The sequence below is a fragment of the Furipterus horrens genome, unplaced genomic scaffold (genome assembly GCF_987537825.1).
Source record: "Furipterus horrens unplaced genomic scaffold, mFurHor1.1.pri manual_scaffold_13, whole genome shotgun sequence".
NCBI lineage: Eukaryota > Metazoa > Chordata > Mammalia > Chiroptera > Furipteridae > Furipterus > Furipterus horrens.
Genome location: NW_028327183.1, coordinates 25586356 through 25601022, shown reverse-complemented (window position 1 = coordinate 25601022; position 14667 = coordinate 25586356). Strand labels below are relative to the sequence as shown.

The window sequence follows — 14667 nt, the reverse complement described above, 5'->3', positions numbered from 1 at the left end:
ACATGCTGTGGCCAAACTGGATAGTTTTTCCGTCCAATGGTGGAGAGCAGAGGATGCCAGCCCAAATTAGGGCCAGGGAGGCAACACAGATTAGTAGAAAGCCGGGTGAGAGTGAGGGCTGAGTAAACCAGGGAACGCCTGCTTCCTTTCTACTCAGATGTCACCACGGGCCACTTGGGACCCACAAATAGGCAGATCTCAATTATTTTTTCAAGAGAAGCTAAAAAATCTGGATCTTAATATGAAATTTCCCAACTTTTAAATGTAGGCAATTCATTAAAAAAAAACATTAAAAACCTTTAGGCCAAGTACAACCAAATACAGGCTGGACATGGCATTCTGACCATTAAGGACATCTCTGGTACAGACGCCTTTCCCCCCCCAAAACCAGGCACTCTAGGGCACGCCCAGGGGATTCAGAGAACCTGCAGGATTCTGGCTCAAATTTCTCTCTCCGTCCTCCGTCTCAAACACACATATATTAGCCTTCAAAAGAACCTACTGAAAAGTGCAGGCTGAAATACGCCTTACATGGAATTTTATCACAATGGAGATTATCAATGGGTTAACCTGTGCTGGCAGGTGAAATAGCTTTTTTGCAAACCGAATTCTCAAGCTTTGCCTGCCATCTGTAGGATGAGATAGCATCCTGAAATTTCAAGGCAACTGATTATAAAAACTGTTACTTACAACCACTTATCTTGAGTGAATCAAGCTTTTGTCAATCCTAGTCAATTGCATAAGACAGCAATTGTCATTATTCTAGATTTCATAGGTACACTGCCATCAAAATGTTTTCATCGTTCTCAGGCCTGACTATAAATAAAAGTTACATATTTTAACTTAAAAAAGAGGTTTTGATCAGCTTCTATGCAGTAGGTTTATTTTTATTAAGGCTCCATATTTTAAAAAGGGGAGCATATAGTTTTAAAAGTTTTATAACTAATAACCTGATTTAATACCTTCATTTTAGAGAGGAGGCTGAGTAGGAAAAGGTACCTTTCCACAAAATCACTTGGTCATTAGAGGCCAAGTTGGGGCTGGAATCCAGGTCTTTCAACTCCCAATGCCTATAATCTTTCTACTCCATTTGGCAAACCAACAACTAATTATTATATTTGTGAAAACATGAATACCTGCAATGGAATTTTTTACTCTATATAATAATCTATTTCTGCCCACTCTAGGCAGACAGGAAATTGTTTTCCCCGTTCTCTGCCTCAGAGACATCCAAAACCCCGCCGTCACTGGGAACCTATCAAGAGGCCTCACCCTGTGGCCTGCCTGCTGACCTGCATGGAGAAGGCAGTTATAACTGTCACCTAGCACTTCCACACCCATCACTTAAGAATGCCTGCAGTCGCAACCCCCAGTCCCTCATTCAGTTCTCCCCAGAGCCCGGTGGGGCAGGGGTCACCATGCCCATTACACAGATGACAACTCGGAGGCTGGGAGTGGTCAGTGGCTGGCCCAAGATCACACAGCTGATTGGAGAAACCAGATAACCTGCCGGGCTCCAAGTGCCACCTACTCTCTGCTCCCTCTCAGCTCTGCTTTGGACCCATCTTGGCCGCCCGCAAAGCCCGTTGCCGACAGTAACAGCAGCAGCTCCTGTCTGTGGCGTACATACCTCCTGCCAGGCACTGTGCGCCATGCAGTGCACCAAATGCCCCACTTTTTAAGGTTTACGGGATTTTCTTTTTATTGCAAAAGTAATGGATCAACTTGGACCAAGTCAAAGAAAACTGAGATGTGCAAAGAAAAATGTAATTCTCTCTCTCTCCTGCCCATCTTCCCAAACGCCTCCAGGGCACACACAAAATCAATATTAAATGTGAGGTGTGTATTCTTCCATACTTCCTGCTTGTTCATAAAAACCCACACAGATGACATAGAGGAGGATTACTGTATTCTGTTTCGTTTCTACAAAAAATCGGACCTAGCTCCTCGTGTGAATCTGCTGCTGGCTTTCCTAACAAAATATCAAGAATATCCTTCCACACCAACAGAAACACAACTGACTCGGAATTCATCAGCTGCATGATGTTGCTGCGGACGTCTGGGCCGTAATGCACCCAGCTATTCCTCTACTGAGAGGCACTCAGATGGCGCCAGGGATATGTAATGTAACGCTGCATATGTAATGTAACGCTGCATACGTAATGCTGCAATTAGCAAGCCGGACACGTTCTTATGTCCCAGTGCTTTCAGAGTCCCCAAAATGCCACTGTTGGGCCAAAATGTATTTTAAATTTAAAATAACATGTTATCTTTAAAATATATTCCCATAAAAATGAATAAAAGTATAAAAAGAAGGCACATGCACATAATCCCTTAACCCAGAGATGGTTACTATTAATAATTTGATAAACTTCCTCCCAGAATGAGACTAGAGGTGGTTGAACTTTTCTACTTTAATAGATCCAGATTAAATTCCAATCAGACTTCCAGCTATTCATATTCCCACGAAGAAGGCAGGCAGCCCAATTCCCCACATTTTCCCCATAGCACTCTCACATGTAAAAACTTGGGCCAATCTACCAGATGAAGATGGTATGTCACTGTCATTCCCACTTTATATTCCTGTGACTAGAAAGTAGACGTCTCTGGTTTTCTTAGGAATGTGCTGGACTTTGAAACACTGGGGAAACAAACACATCATTCAATCATTTGCTCAAGAATCATCTTACCGATTTTTGCTGTTCAAACATAAGTTTTTTATATAAGAGATGGAACTGTTCAAAGCTGAGTTCATCTTTGTGTGCGCCTATTTCCTGTAAATATAAAAAAAAGTGACCACACGATTTTTGGTGTCCACCACAAGAATGCCTCCTCCCTTTTTACAGAAATAGAACGCCTTTTCCACAGCATCGGCTAAAATCAAACCAGCATTCCTCTGAACCCAAACTGTCCACAAGTTTCCTAATTTACCTGCCTGAAATGAACCCAACAGGGATCCCATCAGGAAAAACCTTTCCCTTGACCCCCTAAAAAGAAGAGCCTCGACCAGAATTTCAAGAGCCATAATGAGAACTCCTCCTTTTGGGGGCACTGAAGACACTTTCAAATCTAGACATGTTTATACGGTATGTAGGTACAGGTCATCTTTTTAAAGAGTAAGAAAATAAACCAAGCTTTTAGGTTAGACAGAAGAACTCAACTCCAGTCGAGGCTTGTCCCCTGGTTTGCTTAACAGCTTGGGGCAGTTTATGTGACCCTTTCAGCCCCTCAATTTCTTCATCTGTAAAATGGGAGAGCCACCATTACCTTCCTCAGACTCCCCTGAAACCAGACTAGATAAAATCAAGGTAACACCTGCTCAGTAAGGGCTTGATAAAGAACAAAATTCCAATTAAGTGGCCATCAGTGGTAAATGCTTCTCCCATTTCTCTTCTCTTCTTTCAATACCCACCCTTCTGTTTTTGCCTGTTTTTTCTTTAAGTATATTTTATTGGTTATGTTGTTACAGTAGTTCCAATATTTTTCCCCTTTGCTCCCCTCTGCCCAGTACCCCACTTCCCTCCAGCAACCCCACTACCCTTAGTTCATATCCATGGGTCATGCATATAAGTTCTTTGACTTCACCCTTTCCTATATTATTTTTAACTTCCCCCTCTATTTTGTACCAAACAATTCTGTTTCTTAATCCCACACCATTTCCCCAATTCTTCCCATTCCCCCTCACAGCTCATAACCCTCCAAATGATCCCCATACCTATGATTCTGTTCCTGTTCTGGTTTGCTTAAATTTTGTTTTTAATTTTTAGATTCAGTTGTTGATAGTTGTGAGTTTATTGTCATTTTAGTGTTCATAGTTTTAATCTTCTTTTTATTAAATAAGTCCTTTTAACATTTCATACAGTAATGGCTTGGTGATGATGAACTCTTTTAGTTTTACATTGTCTGGGAAGCATTTCATCTGCCCTTCCATTCCAAATGATAGCTTTGCTGGATAGAGTAATCCTGGTTGTAGGTCCTTGCTATTCATCACATTGATTACTGCTTGCCAGTCCCTTCTTGCCTGCAAAGTTTCTTTTGAGAAACCAGCTGATAGTCTTATAGGCACCCCTTTGTAGGTAACTCTCTGCTTTTCTCTTGCTGCTTTTAAGATTCTCTTTGTCTTTCACCTTTGGCATTTTAGTGATGATGTGTCTTGGTGTGGTCCTCTTTGGGTCTAGCTTGTTTGGGACTCTCTGTGCTTCCTCGACTTGTATGTCTATTTCCTTTGCCAAATTTGGGAAGTTTTCCTCCATTATTTTTTCATGTAAGTTTTCAATTTCTTTCTCTTGCTCTTCTCCTTCTGGCACCCCTGTGATTCAGACGTTGGCATGTTTAATGTTGTCCCAGAGGTTCCTAAGCCTATCCTCATTTTTTTCAATTCTTGTTTCCTCATTCTGTACTGGTTCACTGCTTTTTCTTTCTTATGTTCCAAATAATTGATTTGAACACCAGTTTCCTTCCCTTCACCGTTGGTTTTGTGTGGATTTTCCTGTTTCATTTAGCATAGCCTTCACTTCTTCCCTTATGCATTTGCCATACTCAAGCATATCTGTCAAGCCTGTGAGTATCTTTATCACCAGTGTTTTGAATTCTGCATCTGTTAGACTGGCTAGCTCCTCATCTGTTAGGTTGGCTATCTCCTCGTCACTTAGTTCTCCCACTGAAACCTTGATCCATTCCCTCTATTGGGCCATACTTCTCTGTCTTGACAAGTTCCTGTGTATGTTTGCCTTTGTGTCTTAGGCAGAGCTGTCGCTCCTGCTACATTGTAAGGGGTGGAGCCTTAGGGATTCGTCAGTACAGGGTGACCTGTTTCATCACGTTGTGGTGCTGTATGTGGGGGAGGGGTCTGAAAGGGAACAATGCCATTTGTTCAGCACTTGCCCCTTTTCCAGGCACTTCTCCCACTTCCGTATGGGACTGGCACATCTCTAGCTGTTGCCCTGGCTATGGTTCCCAGAGTGGGTGGGTCTGCGGATGTTCTAGGACCATGGGGGCCCTTTAAACAAGTGGACTCTACTGAGAGACCGGCAGTTTCTGCCTCCACCCCAACCCCCACTTGTCTGCACAGTCAGAAGCAATGAGGCTTGATTTCCCCTGTTGCTGGGACTGTGAGCTGTGCAGTCAGTGAGAAGCTGGGAACGCTCCCCAGGTGTCCCTTCCGACTTTTTAAAATGTGTGACTGCATTTTCCGCCGGCCTGCCGCTGCTGCCACTGCTGCCACCACCACACAGTGTCCTCTCTGCCCAAGATCTGTCCTTCCTACCTTTCTGGGTGTTTCTTCTTTATATCTTTGTTTGCTGGACTTCCATGCAGCTTGATTTTCTGGAACTTCTGGTTATCTCTAGTTTTGAGGTAGTTGTATTTCTTCTTAGCTGTGGAGGGAGACCCAGCGTATCTGTCTAGGCCTCCATCTTGGCCAGAAGTCCTGTTTTTGCGCCTTTTTGAATTAGAACGTTGAGGGAAAGTGAAAAGATGGCTTGATAAACCGTGAAGAGAGTTAACTCTTCCAGGAGCTCACTGGTACAACAATGAATGAGCTTTTTCAGCTGAGGAATCCTGTGACTGGGGCTGCCATGGACATGCCATGAGCCCTCCAACTGGGGTTGTTGGGATTAAGTCTTGTTGGGTTCCTTGACAAGAGCAGGTATCTCTCTGGGGCCAGAAACAGTGCCTCTACATAGCCTCCATCTTTACATCATTCAGAAAAGCCCCACCTGACCTACTGTACTCTCTCCTCCTGGAGTGATTTTACCTGCCCCAGATATACCAACAGCTTCATTGCACAAGAACATAAACAAATTAAGTGATGGGTGGAAGGAGGGCAGATGGAAAGAGGGGTGTGTGGATGAGGGGTGAGAAGGAGGAGAGTGGAAGGAAGGACAGATCGGTGGGAGGATGGATGAATGGAAGTAGAAATGGGTGAAGAAGCGGTGGGTGTAAGGTAGGTTGGGTATGGGGGGAGGGGTGGGGGATGAATGGGTGGAAGGAGGGGTGGGTGGGAGGAAGGGTGGGCTGGAGAGAAGTGGGTGGAGGACTGGCAGGTGGGGAAGTGAGGAGGAGAGCCAACTCTGACAACTACACTATTAGGACTTGCTTGCAAAATGCCACATCCCTGGCAAACCTACATGAGAAATCTTTCCAAATATGTTCCCAAACAAATACATTTGTTCATATCACTAGAAGGAAAATGGGCTGCAGATTGGGAGGGAAAGGAAAAGTTGGGTGAAAACGTTCCGTCAAGCAGCCCCGTAGACATGGTCTTCATGGATGGCGTCCTCTGCTGGGATTGAGACTATGGTCCTAAGATCTTCACACAATTCCTCTGTCTGGACTAAGATAGATGAATCTGGAGGTGAAGGACTTTCTTGGGCACCATTTCTCAGAGCTCAAAGGCATGCAGTGGCTTCACATGAGAGGCACAGTAGCCCTCAGTTCACAAAATCCCCAGGCTAAGCCATGGAACTTACCACAAACTTATCCTTGAGGAACTTGGCACTGCTCACTTTGAAGTTGACCAGGGGCAAGATGGTCTTCAACTCTCGGAGGCTGATGCTGCAAAAGAAAGGAATCCCAGCTCGGTCAGCCTTGAGGGATTTTAACAGTCGAGGGTTTTGCTATTCCCACCAGCTACCACCTCATGTGGCCCTCCATGAGAAGACCCCACCAAACAGCTGGTAAGTGTGTACAAGACACCTGCATTCAAGGTTGGGGCGACACCTCGATGTGCAAAATTGACCTCCACCCTTCAGGGATGGCCATGGACACGGTCACATAGGCAGAACATGGTGTTAGGTGACCAGATAACCTCTGAAGATATGAAATATCACAAAGGTTCAAACCAAAGAGAGGTCACTGAAGGCCACAGAGGAGGAAGGGTAAGGACCCAACCTTATTTGAGTACCTACTATGTGCCAGGCCATAATGTTCCCTAACCCCACACTACATTTGACCCTTACACAGTGTGCACTACTGACCCCCAGGGTTCAGAACAGGCAATGCTGGAGAGGGGCTGGGGGGGGTCACTACTCAAGGTCAGAGCCAGGTGGCAGCAGACCTGGGTTTGAGTCAAAACCCAAAGCATATAGTTATTTGAGCACACCACAGAGATCTTCATGCATGTACGCACCCAGGCCTGCCTGTAACCACCACAGCAGTCTGCCTCTGGGCAACGGCTTGAATGGTGGGGGAGTGGGTCCCGGTGGTGCGTCAGGGGCATGAGATCAGTCCCTTGTGGCTGCAGAGCCCTGTCCCACAGAGCCAGAGAGACGGTGGGAGGGAGGGGTCACTGGTGGGGTCAGAGCAAACAGCTCTGTGCTCTAGAAACGTTAGATAGGTCAGGGGCTGTGGATGGCCAAGGAAGGTAGCCTGCCCAGGCTGTGGGCAGAAAGTGACTCAGTTTCCCAACACTGTCAACTCGGCCTCTGCCAGTCCATCTGGAAGGAAACAGCACGTTAGTTCCATTGCCATTGGAGATGACCAAGCTGGACTCCTGGCCACCCAGTGTTCCCACCTCCAGCTTCCTGACCTCCAGTCTAACAGCCTCCCTAATGGCAGAGACCTTTACTGAAAGGTCCTTCTCTACCCTACCCCGCCCCCCGCCCACCACTTCCAGCTGGGTACCAGGGGCTTCCCAGAGAGATACTGAGAATAACGAAGAGTCCGGTGGGCTAACTGGAGCAAGCTGGACCCCTTTCTGACCCAGCAGTGCTGCAAGATGAGGTACAGGAGGATCTGGCCAAGCTGGTGGCCCAGCGGAGCTCAGGGAGAAACCCAGAATCACGAGAGAGGTCAGAGTGCCTTTGGGAGCCCAGAACTTCCAGAGAGACACAGAGCCAAGAAACTTTCCATCTCCAGAAATAAAGAGACTGGGGGCTAGGAGCCAGTGCAGCTGTCTGGGGGCCCGTGGAGCAAACTCAGGGTCCCAAGACAGGAGCATCTCAGCACCAGGACATCAGGGCTCACCTGCTCCAGAGGTCCCACCTGACAGTGAGCACCTGAGCCTCCTTGGGCTCCTGTGCCGCAGCCTCCCCACTCTGCTGCCCTGGCCACCCCCTCACTCCCCACGCAGGGTGTGTGGGTCTGCGCCGCATGGCCTGACCCCAAGCCAGGATTGGCATGCCGCTTCCCTAGCTGCTTACACGGTCACCCCTCTCCCCATCCAGTACTTGTCATAAGCTAGAGAGTACCTCAGCCAAGGTCATGTCCCGCATTCAATGACAGGGTAGCCTCAATTCGGGACAGCTCTGCAGGGCCATCCTGGGGCTCCCCGTGGAGTCGGCTAAGGCTGTGCTCTGCACACAGCATGGTTCCCCCACTGCCTTCACTTCCACGGGTGCTGGTCCCCTCTGCACCCCCCCAATAAGCTTCCACACATGAACCCCCATCTCAGACTGCTTCCTGGGTGTTCAAGCTGCAACAGTGGGTTAGGGACCAGAACAATCCATACAGGAAGGATGGCAAAAAACCAATCACCCCACCGCTACCCAGTGAGCCACAGACGGCCCTCCCTCTTCCATGGCAGACATCACTAAACAATCATGAAATCTTCACTTCTTGGCCTGACTTTGTCCCAGCTCCTACAACACCTTACCCCACGGAAGCCTTTACCAAACAAACAGGTAAGGTCAGCAGCCCCCAGAAATCTCTTTGTCACCCTGAGGCCTGGCCAACACCTCCGCCACCCACCCCATTCTTATAACAATAATGATAATACCAAACGTTCGCTAGTGTTTGCCAGAGAAGCCAGGCACCCTCCAGGCACTTTTCAGTACTGACTCACTGGACCCTCGCACCAGCCCTGGGAGGTAGAAACTATTCTCTCTCTTCTACAGACTAGGAAACTAAGGCACAGAGGAATTAAGTAATTTGCCCAGGTTCATACAACCAGTAAGTATTACAGCTGAGGTTCAACCCTCGGTGCTGCCCAGCACTTCCTACGATGACGGATATGTTCTGGATCGGGCTGTCCCAGGCAGCAGCCACCAGCCACATGTGGATGGGGAGTGCTTGGGATATGGCCAGTGCAACTAAGAAACTGAAATTTTCATTTTAGTTCATTTTTACTCATTTAGATTTAAATGGTCACAGGTGGCTCGGGGCAGCATGTCAGCCAATGCAGCTCTAGAAACTGGCTGCTCTAGGTAGAGTCCCCGGATCAGTAGCATCAATATCAGCCGGGAACTTGTCAGGACTGCAAACTCTGGAGCCCCAGCCAGTGTCTAGTGAAACAGATGGTCTGCAGAGGAGGAGGTGCACACCTGTGGCTGCAGCCCCACAGGTGGTCCCAAGGTGCTAAAGCCACAAATATTAACCCCAGGAAAGCCGTTTGCATTCCTGTTGAAGCAGAAACCTGGACCCACACACCTGCCTCCCACCTGCAACTTCACCCCTTTTGCCTCCTAAAGGCCCAACTCAGTCTCCCCTCTGTCCCTGCCAGGCTGAAGAAGCAAGGGAAGGGCACTGGGCTTATGCAGATTCAGTGTCATATGCCAAGGGGCCAAGAGCATAGCGGGGAAGAAATGTCCCCAGCAAGCAATCTGCTACCAGCCCTTGGGGCTGCTGCCCCTTCAGTAGGACTCTGTCCCCTCTGTAAGCATCACACTGAGGAACACAATTCCAGTGACCCTCATGAAAGGTACAGGGGCTTTCGACAGGGGTGTTTCAACTATAGTTTCATCTGCTGCACTGACCTTAGAACCTGATTTCCACATAAGAGACAAATAAACTCTAAAGGCTCATAAAGGGGAGGGCTCTGGAAATCTGGCCAAGATTACACAGTTAAAACATTCAGGCGTTTGATCCAGTCTCCCCAGGTCTAGAAATGTCATAAGGAAACCTTCCAATACTAGAACGTCCTGTTTGCCCGATGTTATGTCTGGGAATAAAAAGGGAGGAGTTTCATTCATCCAGCAAACACGACTGAGATCAAACCAGCCAGATCCCTGACCTCAAGAGCCCTGGCCGACAAGAGCAGCAACAATAAGGGAAAGACGTAAAGGAAGCTGAACACGTCCGCCCAATGGGGACCTGAGCAGTCATGACACGAAGGCTGAGAATTCTGCAGTGACCGCAAAAGTGCTTCTTCCCATGAGGGTCACATCATAGGTTCACTTTGAACACAACTCTGTGACAATGGGAATGTGAAAAACTGGACACAAACTAAATGACAAATAAAAGGTAACTTTTCAAGCCAAGTATCAAATTCCCATTGGTTGAATTATAATGTAGGCATTGACCTCATGTTCCTGAAAAGTTGCAATGAAATGCAAATGTTCTTAGAGTTTGACATGAGGTGAAAGTAGTTTAATTCTTCCCTCCTTTAGTAAGGGCTGAACTTGAGTTATTCCCAAAGAATGGAGGGGCGGGTAATTTTACAAAGGAGAAATCTTGATGATACCACCTTCATCAGGTGATCAAGGTTGACATCACCTTTGACAAGCCATGTGGAGAGTATATTCCTCTTGATATGTATGATATTCTGAAAGAACTTCACCTCCGTGGTAGTCTTCCCAAATACTCACCACCTCAGGCTACTCATAACTCCAGTCTAATTATAACAAAAATATCAGACCAACACAAATTGATGACATTCTACAAAATATCTGAGGCACACTCCTAAAAACTGTCAAGGTCATGAAAGACAAGGAAAGACTGAGCAAGTGTCCCATACCAGAGGTGGCCAAGGGGACAGAACCACTAAGTACAATGTGGGGTCCTGGACTGAACCCAAGACCAGAAGAGGATGTTGGTGAGGGAAAAATGTAAACTCCAAATATACCATGTTAATGTGCAATCTGAACATCAACGAAAGCTGGGCAAAAAGGGATATGGGAACTCTCTATACTTTTCTCTAAATGTACAATTATTCCAAAATTTAAAAGTTAATTAAAGAACAGGATAGAAGATCATATGTGCAGTTATACTTTAATAAAGAAAAGTGAACAAGGAAGCAAATAAGTTGAGGATGGAAGAAATCTACTGAAAAAAGTTGTAGCCAGAGTTAACATTTATTGTAACGTCAAATTTATACACATTTTTTTTCTGGTTTTCAGCATTTCCAAATTTTTCTGTAATGAACAGGAGTGACTTTTGTCATTAAAAAAAAAGTCAATGTGCACCACCCAACCACCTCCACAGGCAACACACTCAATGGGCAGACTCAGTGGCACCAGAGCCCTGCTGAAGTCAGTCCTGCTCTGTGGGGTGGGCCCCTGCACAGCTGATCCTCCATGGTGGTCAGTGGTCACAGCCAGTACTTGCAGTTGATTGGCCTGCAGGTAAATCCCTCCCACTGATGTGCCAATAGCAATCAAGGATCAACTACAACAGGAGGGTATACACAGCCCACAGCATAGGGGTGTGTGTGTGCCTGGAGTGCCCAGCCTGGATAACTGGGGAGGCTGTGTCACTGGATGCTATAGAACACTGCAAAAGGCCACTCTACCAAGCCTAGGTGATGTAGCAGCTCTATCTAATACATAGAAACAAACACAGGGAAGCAGCCAAAATGAGAAGACAAACGTCCTAAATGAAAGAAAAAAACAAAACTCCAGAAAAAGAACTAAACAAAATGGACACTAGCAACCTACTAGATACAGAGTTTAAAACACTGTTGAGAACTTAAACGGCATAAAAAGGACATGAAAACCATAAAAAGAACCAGTCAGAAAGGATACATAAACTGAAATGAAGAATAATTTACAAGGACATCAACAGTACATTAGATGATACTGAGAATAAAATCAGTGATTCGGAATATAAGGAAGCAAAAAAAAAAAAATACCAACTCAGAAAAGAAACAAGAAAAAAAATCCAAAAGCAAATGAAAATAGTGTAAAAATTCTCTGGGACAACTTCAAGCAAACCAACATTCACATCATAGGGGTGTTGCAAGGAGAAAAGAGCGAGCAACAAATTGAAAATCTATTTGAAAAAAGGACAGGACACTTCCCTAACCTGGTGAAGGAAATAGACATACAAGTCCAGGAAGCACAGAGAGTCCCAAACAAGATGAACCCAAAGATGCTCACACCAAGACACAACATAATTAAAATGCAAAAGGCTAAAGACAAAGAGAGAACCTTAAAAGGAGCAAAGGAAAAGCAGTTAGTTACCTACAAGGGGTCTCCCATAAGATTGTCAGATGATTTCTCAACAGAATCTCTGTAGGTCAGCCTGGCAACAAATATTTAATGTGATAAAAAGCAAGGACCTACAACCAAGATAACTCTACCCAGCAAAGATATCATTTAGAATCAAAGGGCACATAAAGAGCTTCCCAGATTTAAATTTTAAAAAAATCTAAGGGAGTTGCTCACCATCAAACCAGTATTACATGAAATGTTAAACGGCTGTCCTTAAGGAGAAAAAGATTTAAAAATGTGAACAATAAAATCGCAATAAACACATATCAACAATTGAATCTAAAATAAATAAATAAATAAATAAACAAGCAGAACAGACACAGAGAACACTTTGATGGCTGCCAGATGGGAGGGGGTGGGGGGGTAAAAAAGGTGAAGGGATTAAGGAGTACAAATTGGCTGTTACAGAATAGTCATGGGGACGAAGTACCGCACAGGGAATAGAGTCAGTAATATTGTAATAACTATGTATGATGTCAGATGGGTACAAGATTTATTGAGATGATCACACAGTAAGTTATATGATGTCTAATCACTGGGATGTACACCTGAAACTAATGTAATATTGTATATCAACTAATTTTAAAATGAAAAATGTTTTAAATTAAAAATAGATGAAGGCACAAGAAGCACAGACATACAATGGCACTTGAGAAAATTTAGAGAACATCTTAAACTACCAACCAGTGAATAATAGAAAGAGCGCAGAGTGACAAGGACTGCCAGACTGAATAAACCCCCAGAAAGATGTCAGGAGGACCTCATCCTCTTCTCTTCTAATTCCTACCCAAACTTAAATTCCCAGAACAAATCCATCTAAATTTAAAGATTTCCTGAAGCACTCCAACCCACATGTCCTCACTTCCTCCTCTAAACTCTCAGAAAAATGTGTTGTCCTAAATTTCATTTGGCACTGGGTTGTGCTACCTAATAAACTTTGTTTTGCTATTGATCTAAAAAAGAGAGTCCATGTGCATATTTTTAAAAAGGAAACAATAAATGAAAGTGTAAAAATGAAAAATAAAATGTTGTGTAGCACCTAGCCAAGGGGCAGTGCTTAGAAGTTCAATGAGTATTAAAATCATAACATGAAATATTTAAATGCGCAAAGGACTTGAAAGACATTTCTCCAAAGAAGTTATACAAATGGCAAGAAGCACATGAAAAGATGCTCAACATTACTAGCCACAGGAAAACACAAGTCAAAACCAAAATGAGATGCTACTTCACACCCATTGGGATGGCTATTAGAAAGAAAGTAATAAGAGTCAACAAGAATGTGGGAAAAAGTGGAACCCTTATACACTGCTAGTGGGAATGTCAAATGGTTGCAGTTGCTGTGGAAACGGTATGGCGGTTTGTCATTTCATCCAGTAATTCCACTTCTGGGTAACGCACAAAAGAATCGGAAGCAGGAACTCAAACATCCACGTTCACAGCAACAATACTCACAGCTGCCAACGAGGGGAAGTAATCCAAGTGTCCACCAACAGAGGAACCAGTAAACAAACTGTGATTTATACATACAGTGGAATATTATTCAGCCTTACAAAGTGAAGAAATTCCAACATGGGCTACAACACGAACAAACCTGGAGGACCTTATGCTGAGTGGAACAAGCCAGTCATAAAAAGACAAAAACTGTAAGATTCCACTTCTATGAGGTAACCAGAGCAGTCAAATGCACAGAGAGAAAGCGGAATGAAAGTTAGCAGAGGCTGGGAGCAGGAGGAAATGGGGATTTATTGTTTAATAGGGACAGAGTTTCAGTTTCACAAGATGAAGAGAGTTCTGAAGACGGATGGTGTTGATGGCTGCATGAAATGAATGTACTTAATCTTACGAAAGTGTACACTTGCTCAGATGGATTCTTGCAAGTCCTTCAGAGAGATCTGTCTTTCTAACAGCTGGTCCAGAACCTTCAACAGAAAGGAAGTCTATGATAAATTTTATGTTATGTATATTTTAGCAAAATAAAACAAATTAAATAATAACTTACTTTAGGTCAGCATGCGGAAGGAAAGGTTTTTGCCTTTTCTCAGCTTTCAAGAGCACAATTAAGGGGAAAAAAGGACTTCCAGCCAAGATGGAGGTATAGACAGACACACTGCGTCTCCCTCCACAACTACGAAGGAATACAGCTACCTCAAAACTAGAGACAACCAGAAGTTCCAGAAAATCGAGCTACATGAGAAGTCCAACAAACGAAAATATAAAGAAGAAATACTCATACAGACAGGTAGGAGGGGCAGAGCCGGGGCAGAGATGATGTGGTGTGGTGGCAGAAATGGCAGCTGTGGCCTGCATGTGGAAAGTGTAGTCACACATTTTAAAAAGTCAGGAGGGACACCTGGGGAGCACTCCCAGCACCAGATAAGACTGCAGAGCTCACAGTTCCAGTGCTAGGGAAAATAAAGCCTCATTGCTTCTGACTGGGCAAACCAGAGGGGGTTGGGGCAGAGGAAGAAACTGCCGATCTCTCAGCAGAGTCCACTTGTTTAAAGGGGCCCCACGGTCCTAG

At 45.0% G+C, this 14667-nt stretch overlaps 1 protein-coding gene across 1 annotated transcript in view; it reads right to left on the bottom strand.

Moving 5' to 3' along the window:
- Window positions 1-14667, bottom strand: part of PLCG2 (phospholipase C gamma 2) — a 151615-nt gene that overhangs the window by 78814 nt on the left and 58134 nt on the right. The window contains exons 6-7 of the mRNA XM_090261181.1: window positions 6471-6555; window positions 2691-2774 (exon numbers count right to left, since the gene is read on the bottom strand). Coding sequence (XP_090117307.1) covers window positions 2691-2774; window positions 6471-6555 — 169 coding nt within the window. The remainder of the gene's footprint in view (window positions 1-2690; window positions 2775-6470; window positions 6556-14667) is intronic.